The sequence below is a fragment of the Mixophyes fleayi genome, chromosome 7 (assembly GCF_038048845.1).
Source record: "Mixophyes fleayi isolate aMixFle1 chromosome 7, aMixFle1.hap1, whole genome shotgun sequence".
Lineage (NCBI taxonomy): Eukaryota > Metazoa > Chordata > Amphibia > Anura > Limnodynastidae > Mixophyes > Mixophyes fleayi.
In genome coordinates, this window is record NC_134408.1 from 131,680,142 (window position 1) to 131,692,855 (window position 12,714).

The 12,714-nt window shown below is 40.9% G+C and overlaps 1 protein-coding gene across 5 annotated transcripts in view; it reads right to left on the reverse strand.

The window, feature by feature from the left end:
* SLC4A10 (solute carrier family 4 member 10) overlaps positions 1-12,714 on the reverse strand; it is a 174,354-nt gene that overhangs the window by 99,945 nt on the left and 61,695 nt on the right. For all 5 annotated transcript variants that reach the window (XM_075180760.1, XM_075180759.1, XM_075180763.1 and 2 more), the window contains exon 2: positions 1,406-1,487. In XM_075180760.1, the coding sequence (XP_075036861.1) occupies positions 1,406-1,487 (82 nt within the window). The remainder of the gene's footprint in view (positions 1-1,405; positions 1,488-12,714) is intronic.

Here is a 12,714-nt window from a genome sequence, read left to right on the forward strand (position 1 = left end):
AAGATTGTTATTTATGAACAACGTATTGAATTGCTGGATACTTGTATAATAAACACAGTATACGGTATCTCATACAAATATATCTATTTGCAAAAAATGATTGTTATGGGGTTTATATTAACTCAGCATACTTCTGGTTGTTTATTTCTAGTATGGGGTTACATGTTGATTCATTTATGTGGACTTTAATATGGTAATTCAAATTATATATATATATATATATATATATATATATATACACACAATGTGTATGCATTTACACAAGTTTATCCCAGGTTCAGTAATTATGAATGGTGGTGGAACCATAAGGCACGTTATGTTAATAGTCACATCAGTCTCATGTCCAATATATTATATGTAATAGAATTCTAATCTGTGATTTCTAATATCCAATAATTTACAGTACATGATATATTATTCACTATATTAAATACAGAAAGTAATGTGGTGATATTTTAGTGAATCTTTAGTTGTGGGGACATTACATCACAAAGTAAGAGTTTTTTACAGTCAGTTAGGGTAAATAATATGTAACACTGTTTACATTATGCTGTAGCACTATTCTATAATTAAGATTTTTTTAATAGTAAATATTGCATAGAATTAAGCACAACTGATGAAAGGAATTGGCCTGGGTATTTAGCATACTCAGATTTATATATGTCAGAAGCATATATTTTCAAGCAACCCTGTAAACTCCAGATATTTCTATATAAGTCTTGCAATTCAAATTTGCTAAATTTGCAATTTCCAACCTCCAAAATTCTTTCTTTTTAAGGTCTTGATGACACAGCCAATCAGAAATCTGCTCAATTTATGTGGCAAGCCTTCTACTCAAGTTAAACACCCTTGTCAATTACACAGGGACAGGGGCAGATCTAGAAATCTACAGTACCCAGGGCGATTTAGGGGGGGGGGGGGCGATTTAGGCCCGCCCCTTTCTAACATCTTAGGCTGCAGACGGCTGCACAGTATGTGCAGGTCCGTCCAGCCGTGACAGGCAGGGACAGTGTGCTGCCCGGCCGTTGCATTGTTTCATCTGGACTGTTTACTCAGTTGCCGTCCCTTCCAAGAGTTCCGTGAGGAGACACTGACTTCTCATTATATATTATATGATGCTGATATCTCACTTAACTTATCATTGAGTCTTTTATGCTGGTATTCTATTATATAATTGATAGTCTCCACTTTTCTCATTTTTTAACTTACATTATACATAACTTTATTTACACTAGGCTGCACTTCTGCTTCTTCCCAATTAGAAAAGTGCTTTAATTTCTTAGGACGATCAAAGATAATTGATAATAGTTTTCTACAGGTCAATGCACATTTGCACTTTGCCACTAAAATAACCCCTAGTGCCATCTATAGCATTGAGAAGATGTGAAAGAAAGATTGAGCTTACCTTCCAAATCTTCTTTTTCAAAGTGAGTTTTGAGAAGAGAACGCGTTCCGCCCCTGTCTACGACCGCTTCCTCATCATTTCTCTGCAAAATAGGCAAAAGAAACAGAACTCAGTCGTCACAGTCTCCAATTAACAGTAATATTTTATTTTATCATTAATAGTGCTGAGAATTGGTGGGTTTGGGAGGGGGGGGGAGGTGGGGGGTTAGGTTTCTTTACCCAATATACAGCAGCAATATCAGCACTATTACCAAGAGGAAAAGGAGGAGATTGAGAACATCTTGAACCGTACAGCGGTAAGTTGGATTGTTGTTTAAATGGACTATGAGTAAATATTACTAGAAAACAATTTCTGCAAACTATATATAACAGTAATATTGTAATGTGGATACACAATCATTAAAACTAAACCTGCCCTCTTCAGTCATTCAGATGTAAATGTTTTTAAGGTAAAACGATTTATGGTTCAGTTTTTGCAGACAGTTACATTTATACAAACCAATTGCTGATTATTTTCTAGCTATGAAACATTTAGTTTTGACAATTTGAATACAATTTCTAGGGTCAATCTGCTGTTGGATAGATGTATTGGTGCCCGTTTTGTGTCTAAATCAGTTTCAGAAGCTTCTACTAAAGTTGTTCAAATAGATCATCGTTTCAGGGTTATATTTACTATAAACAGTCCATCTAATCTACTTACGCAACTATTATCCCAATGACATCCTTCGATATATATAAGATACTGGGGATAGCGCTGCCTATAGGCTGTGCTGCAGCATGGTCATACACTCTATGTAAGCGTGAACTGCACAGTAATAGCGGACAGACATTGGGCTGCATTGTAATACTGACCGATATGGGACAGTAATATGAACGAATGGTGGCTGTACTTTAGAGGTTGCTATGTAGACCATATATGATGAGCAATGCAGTGTATGTGCTAGCCATTGGGGTGTATATGATAGACAGGTCTTTGTAATATGAAGCTGGGGCATTCATGGTGGCTCAGTGGTTAGCACCAGGGCCGCCTTCAGAAAAAATCGGGCCCAGTACGGGCCCCCGTGCCATCCGGGCCCCGCCCCCATGAGCGGGCCCCCCCCATGAGCAACACATACTTACCTGAGGGCCTGCCGCTGGTCTCCGCTATTCTGTCTTCAGCCTGGCTGTCACCGTGAAAGCCAGGCACCAGGATCCGATCGCAGGGGTGGAGGAATCATTCCCCCTGCGATCATGTGATCTGTCACAGGCAGAGCACATGATCGCAGGGGGAATGAATCCTCCACCCCTGAGATCGGATCCTGGTGCCTGGCTGTCATGGTGACAGCCAGGCTGAAGACAGAATAGCGGAGACCAGCGGCGGGCCCCAGGTAAGTCTGTGCTGAGCTGTTGTACCGGGCCCCTTGGTGAGCCCGGGCCCGGTACAACAGTACCCCCCTGATGGCGGCCCTGGTTAGCACTTCTGCCTCACCGCACTGGGGTCATGAGTTTGATTCCCGACCATGGCCTTATCTGTGTGGAGTTTGTATGTTCTCCCTGTGTTATTAAATTCACCCTAGTCACTCTCTCTGTCTGTGTGTGTGTATGTTAGTGAATTTAGACTGTAAGCTCCAATGCAGCTCTCTGTACAGCACTGCGGAATTAGTGACGCTATATAAATAGCTGATGATGATGATCTGATATGTTACTATTTACTTGATTTGTTTACCTGCACTTTTGTACAGTGAACCACTAAGTATTTCAATTTGTCATGGCACAAATGTATCACTTAGGGGGGGAATTCAACTGGCCACGAGAAAGTAACGCAGCCTGCGCACTATTACTGTTACTACGGTAATTTTAACGCAGATTTCTGCTCGCGGCTCTCAGACTTGCAAGCAAAAATCAGTGTTGAAATTACCGTGCTAACGGTAATAGTGCGCGAGGCCGCGTTACTTTCATGAGTAACATGGCCAATTAAATTCCCCCCTTACAGTCCATTAACATCTTTTTCCTCTCTACTTTAAATATGTATTGTTTGACCATAACATGTACCATGGTACCTAGATACATAGAGTGCACTAATGCTCCATTCACTTATGAGCTCTGGAAGCTGATTTCACTGTAGTATATTACAGTGGCCAAACTGCCCTTAAACCTGAAGCAAAATAGAGCAGACACAGGGACTATTGTTCCATATAGCAAACTCTCATTCTTGTCCACACTGTAGTGAGTGCTAAGTGCATTGCGTTGAAAATAGAACCTGATATATTGTTAACATGTTGATGTTTAGTCCACATTACACTGTGATCGAGGAGAATTTGTAATTCGTGCCACAGTTGGACATACGTCATATAAGTTTGCCTACTGTTCATACTTAGCAACATGTATCTGCATCTAGATTTGTGCCTGTTTTAGACTTGTGGCCCTTTACACCTGCAGAGGTGGAGGTGGGGCGGGTAAGTGTAAGTTGAGTACAGTAAGTTGGAGTACACATAAGTGCAGCTATCCAACGGGTGACCTAACGAGACATGCACACATCCCCATATATGTATTTTAGGAGACATATCTTTTAGAGATGACTGGAGGCGTGGTGTAAAGATATGTAATGATAATGATGATTATTATTATTACCATTTATTTATATAGCGCCACTAATTCCGCAGCACTGTACAGAGAACTCACTCACATCAGTCTCTGCACCATTGGGGCCTAAATTCCCTAACACACACACACACACACACAGACACACAGACACAGACACACAGACTAGAGTTAATTCAAAAGCAGCCAATTAACCTACCAGTGTGTTTTTGGAGTGTGGTAGGAAACCGGAGCACCCGGATGAAACCCACGCAAACACAGGGAGAACATACAAACTCTTCACATATGAGGCCATGGTCGGGAATTGAACTCATGACCCCAGTGCTGTGTGGCAGAAGTGCTAACCACTTAGCCATCGTGCTGCCCACATAAGACCAGCTAGCTGCTTTTAATTGAATATATTGACCCCTGATTGTACTTCCGCTTTTTTGTACCAAGTAGCAGTTGTCTTTTTAGTTTAGGATTGTTTTTTACAATATAATTTTTGCTATATAGTATACAACAATATGCAGCATACTGACATATATGTTATATAGTCACATGCACACACACATACATAGAGCGATGTATAGATGTTCTCCAATCAATCATAATGTTAAAGATATGTCAAGACTCGTTATTTCTACATCAATGCTATAGATTCCTATAGCATATAGAGTTGTTAAGGTCACGATTAACATGATGTCAGTGAGTCGAGGTCACACGAAGACGATCGATAAGTAGCCATTCTTCTCATTAGCTGATGCAGCGCAGAGTGTATCTGATTCTTTTACACTCTGTCCCAATATACAGAAAAAGAAATGTCTGTGTACTCCAGAGGTTATATTATCCGAGCCACCCACTTAAAATGTATAGTTTAAATTTGTATTGAGCAATGTTTAACTGCAAAAATCGTAATTACATTTTTGTTGTCCTGTATGTTGAAAAGAAACAGATAAACTTATCAGATTCTCTGCAGCTTTGAAGGTTAAGTTTTTTGTAGAGCATTGCAACATTGTTGCAATAATACTAAAACTGATGTGGCAGTCTGCCATTTAAAACACAGCTGAAGATGTATTAACTAACAAATGATAATATTTTTAGTTATGATTTTGTGCTTTGTTTAAGTGGTTTCCTTTTAACACCACAATTGGCATCAGGGGGGATATTTAAATGCATCGAGAGCTTCTCTTGCCCGTGTTATGGAAATATTTAATTATCACCCAGAAATGTCCTGCTAAATTTATCAGCATTACTAATGTATTTTCTTATTCTTTCCTAAAGAACCTTTAAATCAGTTTTGTGATAATGATTTGTGTTTTGCCTTTCCAGATTTTGCGCACTAAACAAAGGCTTCAAACCTATAGTTTATTAAAATATATATAAAAAAAGAAAATACCAATTGGATACAGCACTTTGTACATAATGATTAACAAGTTAAAGCCATTAATTATAAGGCCCTCATTCCCTTTCCTTCTTTATATTATGTTCATCTGCTTGTATCTTGTTTTCAAATGAGCAGGGATAGTAGCCAATCAGATCATTGGAATGTTTATAACAATGTGAATTAGACGCCCTCTTAATATATTTCAACAAACAAAATGTGATAAAAAAAATTGTAATTAAAGTTAAAATGTAACAGAAAGTTTTCTACACAGTGGAGTAAGCTATTTCACAATCTAACCCAACAGTCATTAGATTGCAGCCTAATTATTCGCTATGGAGACACTTTCTGCTACCGTCTACATTATTTGGAAGTCTAGGCAATTATTGTAAGTTATGTGTATTGTATTTGATGCATATATGCTCTATCTGCATGTAGCAGGCAGTATAAGCACTGAGCTGATGGCACATTAACATGGATAAATTCTCTGAATGCTGCGTGCAGCGTTCACAGCGTCCATCAATGCTCATGAGAGCGTACACTGTGTACAGACCAATAGAGTGTGTAAGGGCTTGGTGCAATGGTCTGATCTGAGGACTACGATCCATACAGCTGTTGAAGAGCTTTAAACATAGAAAATCTGTAGACAGCCAATCCCTTTAAGGTTAGTGCAGATGTTAACATCATTGGTAATCCGGTTACTTCTGACCTTATACTTCTATAATGAAATCTATTCAGGACAATGACACATGTGATTACAGTGAAGGCACACTAGGGGCCCTGCAGTGTACCATGTCTAACTTGCAGTAGCGTTGAGCCAGCTCTCCGGGCCTATCTAGGCATGTACGCTCAAACGGACTTCTACTATACTGCACACCCAATGCTGTTTTCTGCACGGAATGCCCAGAAGGAATCTTTATGCACATCCAACAATTACTGATTGCTGGACTGGAAACAAAACATTCTCATAACTCAGAGAATAACAAAGAATAATTATGGATTACTCTTAAGATAACAGACAGCTAACAGACAGATCACTGTTAAGTTAGGTACCGATTCATGCGTACACAATATAGTTTTAAACGATTTACCTTCCTATCTGTGATTTTAGACTGTCATAACCATTTTCTCAAAAGATTGTGGGGTATATTTACTAAACTGTGGTTTCGAAAAAGTGGAGATGTTGCCTATTTAGTACATTCTACAAAACGACAGCAAGAATCTGATTGGTTGCTATAGGCAAGTTCTCCACTTTTTCAAATTGCAGTTTAGTAAATATACAGCCGTGACTCCGTACACACATTACAGATATCTGCCGTCCCAGTAGCAATATGCTAAATTAATTTAAATAAAGGGCTGAACTGAGCGCACACAACACCCACAAACATACATCCACAAACAGGAAATACTATCATCGCCATTCATTCCATTGTTCTGCTTTGTGTATAGTGTACGTTCAGCAACTTCGTTCACAACTGTTCACTTGTTTCAATTTATTGTAATAATGCCCACAAATAAATGAAAAGCTTGTGATTTTTGGCTTGTTGCCATGGCAAGAACGCTGCAAACAGTGAAGCGGAGGGAAAGAAGAACTTTACTTTTTTCATTGTACACCTCTTATCTTGGGGCACTAATTCGCTCATTCGGCCTCCAGTACCACCTCTATGCTGATGACACCCAAATCTATATCTCTTCCCCAGACCTCTCTCCTTCTGTACTAGCTCATGTAACCAACTGTCTTTCTGCTATCTCCACATGGATGTCCCAACGCTACCTAACGCTCAACATATCCAAAACATATCTTATTATCTTCCCTCCTGCCAAAGTCACCACCTGCCCTCAAATCTCCCTCACTGTCAATAACACCACAATTTCCTCAGTTTCCCAAGCCTGCTACCTTGGTGTCCACCCTCTGCTTTATTCCTCACATCCAGACTCTCTTCCCGTTCTGTCAACTCTACCTTAAAAACATTGCCAGAATACACCCCTTTCTTACTCAACCTGCTACCAAAACTTTTATCCATTCTCTCATCATCTCCTGTCTTCACTATTGCAACCTCCTGACACCCATATATACACACTTCAATCCATCCTAAATGCTGCTGCAAGACAGATCTTCCTCTCTCACCGCTCCACATCTGCTGCACCACTTTGCAAATCCCTACACTGGCTCCCTGTGCCCTCCAGAATAAAATTCAAATTACTCACCCTTACCTACAAAACCCTCAACAACACTTCCCTGTATACATCTCAAATCTCATATCAAAATACTCTCCCTCCCACCCTCTTAGATCTACTTCTGACCTGCGCCTTGTCTCTGGTAACCACCTCTCACTCCCACCTACAAGACTTCTCCCGTGCTGCTCCCCACTTATGGAATTCCCTACCATGCCCAATCAGACTTTCCCACAGCCTTCAAATCTTTAGATGCTCTTTGAAAACGCATCTCCTTTTTAGAGGTGACCTTATCCTCGATAACACTATTCACAGTAACGCACCCTCAGAACTGTCCCAATCTCCAATCTGAGCCACATTTGCTCATCTTATTTCAGCTGTGCCCTCTTCCCTTTAGAATGTAAGCTCTCTAATGAGCAGGGTGCTCCATACCCTTTGTTTTCATGTCTCCATTCATTTTGTCTGTTCTTGTTTTACGTATATGTCTTGTTTTATGAATGTCCTTGACTTCCCTACTGTACGGCGCTGTGGAGCACTGTGATGCCTTACATATCTAAAATAATAATAATAATAATAATAATAATACTAATAATAATATGCCTCTTAGTGAAGCAGATGATACACAGAGTAGCCTGCCTCTGAAAAATGCAACGTTCTTGGTTACATGCTGCTGCTGTCCCTGCTGGTGAAGGCGAATCACCAACCCAGTGAGCTGTCACATTCATATAATCTTTAGTCAGCCCAGTTCCGCTTGTCTACATATCCGTGGTTTTCAAAAGAGCATCTAAAGATTTGAAGGCTGTGGGAAAGTCTGATTGAGCGTGGTAGGGAATTCCATAAGTGGGGAGCAGCACGGGAGAACATGTCTTATCCTGCTTGGACTCTCCTGAGGATATGTGATTTCTGATAATGTCACCAATATTGTTAGAGCATTACAGCGGGGGGGGGGGGGGGGGAATCCATCACATTTCCTGCTTTGCTCACACAATCAACTTGGTGGTACAGAACTTATTAAAAAATGACAATGACATGCAGGAGATGCTGTCTGTGTCCTGAAATATTTAGGGTCATTTTCGGGGTTCTGCAACAGCATGTAGGATAATGCAGCAGCTGCAAGAAGAATAGAATTTAGGGGGAATCTACTTTAGTCCAGCGCCGTGGAGAATACTTTCCGTGTTGTGCAGGTGCTGAAACCACTCGAAGTAGTCACCTGTGAAGAGAGTGCAGGCACTGTTAGCTTGAGTCAAGTGATTCCCCCAATTAGACTTTTTGAAAAGCAGCAAGAGAAATTGAAGGAGGAAATGAAACAAAGCAATTCCGCTAATTATGTTGGTCTTGTAGATTAAGTACTTTATTCGGTTCGCCAGGATCCAAGCGTTATCAACATCTTGATATCGGATCATTACATTTTGGCAACTGTGTGTCACGGGCACTAGGAGTTTCTACCCAGGATTCACCAGGTGTGAATATGCTTACCAGAGGGGCGGAGTTTATCACAGCGATCCTCTGGGCAGTATGGTGAATGGTTGGAACAGTACAACAACTTAGGATAAGGAATGTCAATGGAGAGTCAGCGACTTGCAGCTATGCAGCAGGAGAGTCAGCGACTTGCAACTATAATGCGGAGGTAGGTATAACAACTGATGTGCAGTGAAGACTCGTGCCAGTGCAGGTGGGTAGCGGGTAGAGTCAGTGGTCTGCGGATAGCAAGTTGTACCTCTGCTGTGATGGGAAGAGTTGTCCAGGTGCAGGTACAAGCGGGAGCGTCAGTGGTCTGCGGATAGCAAGTTGTACCACTGCGGTGATGGGAAGACTTGTCCAGGTGCAGGTAGGTAGAGGGAGCGTCAGTGGTCTGCGGATAGCAAGTTGTACCACTGCGGTGATGGGAAGACTTGTCCAGGTGCAGGTAGATGGCGGAATAGCGGGTAGTCTGTAGCGGCAAGTATACCACTGATGAGCAAGGGAGACTTGTCCAAATGCAGGCAAGCAGCTGAATAGCAAATAGTCTGTGGCGGGTACGTTACTACTGATGAGCAGAGCAGGCTTGTCCAGGTGCAGGTACGCAGCGGAATGGCAAGCAGTCTATAGCGGGTACGTTTACCACAGAAGAGCAGATAAGGCTTGTCCAGGTGAAGGCATGCAGCGGAGTAGAGGTAGTCTGTAGCAGGCAAGTTTACCACGGATGAGCAAAGAGGACTTGTCCACAGCAAAACCGATCACACGAGCAGAACACAGGAAACACCTAGGAGTCTCAAGGGAATGAGAACCAAGAACAGACAACGATACTAAGGACACAGGTGCCTTAAATAGTGAGTGGTGATTGATTCACCAATAGGATTAAAAGCAAGGTTTTAAGTTCAAGAGTCCTGCACATGCGCAATCCAGTCAAGATGGCGGACGGCCGCGGCTTAGGACAGGCGCCGGCAGGAATGAGAGAGAGCTACGTACCAGACCAGAGGCACTAACCGTCCGGTGAGTGACACTGTGCTTGATCCTAGGTTAAAGAGCTATGTCTTTCCTTTCTTTTCAACTGACCCAGATCCCAAGAGATGCAATGAGCTCCTGGTCAGCAAGCTGACAGCTCAAGTGGTACATGACAGAATTACATGTACTCCTTCAGTTTCTCCAGTTTCTCTGGAAATTGCTGCTAGGAAAAAACTTAGCTTTCCCAAGACACCCAGTGGTGATGCAGATGAGTCACCACATTTTGACATTTGGTCTGGTCTAAAAGAATTGCCCAAAAATTATGACAGCTCTTCCGTAAAATGAACTACAAATTCCCATGAGGAAGGCCATTACTGGCAATTACATCAAAGTACACAGACTTCTGTGATGGTGGATTCCAGTGGGGATGAACTAGTATTGTTTGAGGATGATGAGGGTGAATATGATGACAGTGTAGATTGCAGGTGCTGAGATCTAGCTGAGAGAAGGGAGCTAGCTGATGCTGGTATGCTTGGTAATATTTTGGGTAGAATGGCATGTTGGCAATTTTAAGCTTTTCTACAGTAAACTTTCACCTTTATTAGAGAGGTGTTTTTTTCTTTACAGAAGGTACAATCTTTTTATTTACATTTTTGTTTCCCTGACTTAAAACCACTATGCACTTGAACATAGGCTTTAGCACATGAGGTAGAGGGATTAGTATCATCATGACTGATACTGGAGAATGGCAAGAACAATGCTATCCCTCCTGTTTCTGTATGAGCTATGGCACAGTAGAATGTCACTGGAGTCTTTTAAGGAAACTGACAGCCCTATTATTACAATTTCTGTTTAGCACTGAACCCTGCCACCTCTCCTGTTTCTGAGTGAGCTATGGTACAGTAAAATGTAACTGCAGATTTAGATCAATACTATCAGCCCTATTATTTCTATTTCAGCAATGACAATTAGCAATGGAGCTCTCCTCTTTGTGTGTTACCTATATAACACCGTACAATTTGACTGCAAATTCAGGAAACCAAGCCTGCCAGCCTTAGTATTTCTATTTCAGCAATGACAATTAGCAATGGAGCAATGGAATTCTCCTCTTTGTGTGTAACCTATATAACACCGTACAATTTGACTGCAAATTCAGAAGACCAAGCCTGCCAGCCTTAGTATTTCTATTTCAGCAATGAAAATTAGCAATGAAGCAATGGAGCTCTTCTCTTTGTGTGCTAGTTATACAACACCGTACAATGTGGCTGCTGATTTAGACCAAGACTGCCAGCCCTATTATTTCTTTTTCAGCAATGACAATTAGCAATGGAGCTCTCCTCTTTGTGTGTTACCTATATAACACAGTACATTATGTGACTGCAGATTTAGAAGACCAAGCCTGTCAGACCTATTAATTATATTTCAGCAATGACAATTAACAATGGAGCTCTCCTGAATGTCACTGGAGACTTTGATGAGCACTGTTACCCCTCCTCTTTCTTTTCTACCTATGACGCTGCCCAACTGCTCTAGAGACTGCCAATAACTGTGCTACCCCTTCTGTGTCTCTCTGTGAAATGGCGCTATATCGCTGTGGAGGGTGGTTCTTATAGAATCCAAAACTCGCAAGATCCGACAATGTAACAATGACGTTTTGCCTCGTTTTCAAATCTGAGGGCGTGCGAAAGTACCGAGCCGGATCTGCTAAGTTCGGGTGTGTTCGGTTCTCGGGGAACCGAGCCTGAGCATCTCTACATATAAGTCACATGAAGCTGGGAAACACCTGTAATCACTAAACCTATTAAAAAGAAAAATATCAACAAATAGTTTTTGAAGGTCAAAAGGTCAAATTTAAAGAAACTTACTATTTTGTCCTTACTTTTTGTAATATTAATTTGTAAGTTATATTGCATATATATCTGTATTCATTATACATTTTTCCGTTACATGGCTGTTCAAATATATCTCAAATACAGCCTACCTGTATATATTTAGCCCACTCCCCTAATTAAATCACCATTACCATAGTGCTGATATTTTACTACTTGTTTAACGTTCATTTACATATTAAATGGACTGGGGAAGTGAATAGAAGAAGGGGATTTGCTTCCTTTATGTGACAGGCATTTCTGATTTAATCTTTTATTTACACAGTGATCCATCTGTGAGGGATGGATGTATAATGCCTACGGATATAAAAGACATCCCATGCAAATTGTGACCTGGCAACTTAGAAGCAGCTGCTAAAAATCAGCCATCTTTCACACCTGACAAACTGCCAGGTACATAAAGCCCCCCTTATAGTCCACTTAAATATCAGGTTCTCATATTCTCAATCTGGCGTTTCATTGTGCTGGTGTTCCCTTTTCGCTAATGACCCCTAATTGACTGTAAAAAATATGTGCTAAAATGTCATTTAAAACTAACAACTAACTTTTTATTTCTGTGCAGATATCAGAGGACTTGTTCAATTCTACATTCGCTTGATCCATGGAGTACAGGTGGTAGAGGTTAGAGATCAACATATGGATGTTTTAGGGATATGCAATCAGAACTTTCACCCCAGCGAAAGAAGGGAGGTCAAAAAGTAGACAAGTATGTAGTTTCCATACAATAGGTAACTAACGGTAATAATGTGCACTATTACTGTAGTAACGGTAATAATGCACGCTATTACTGTAGTAACGGTAATAATGCACCCTATTACTGCAGTAACGGTAATAATGCACCCTATTACTGTAGTAACGGTAATAATGCACGCTATTACT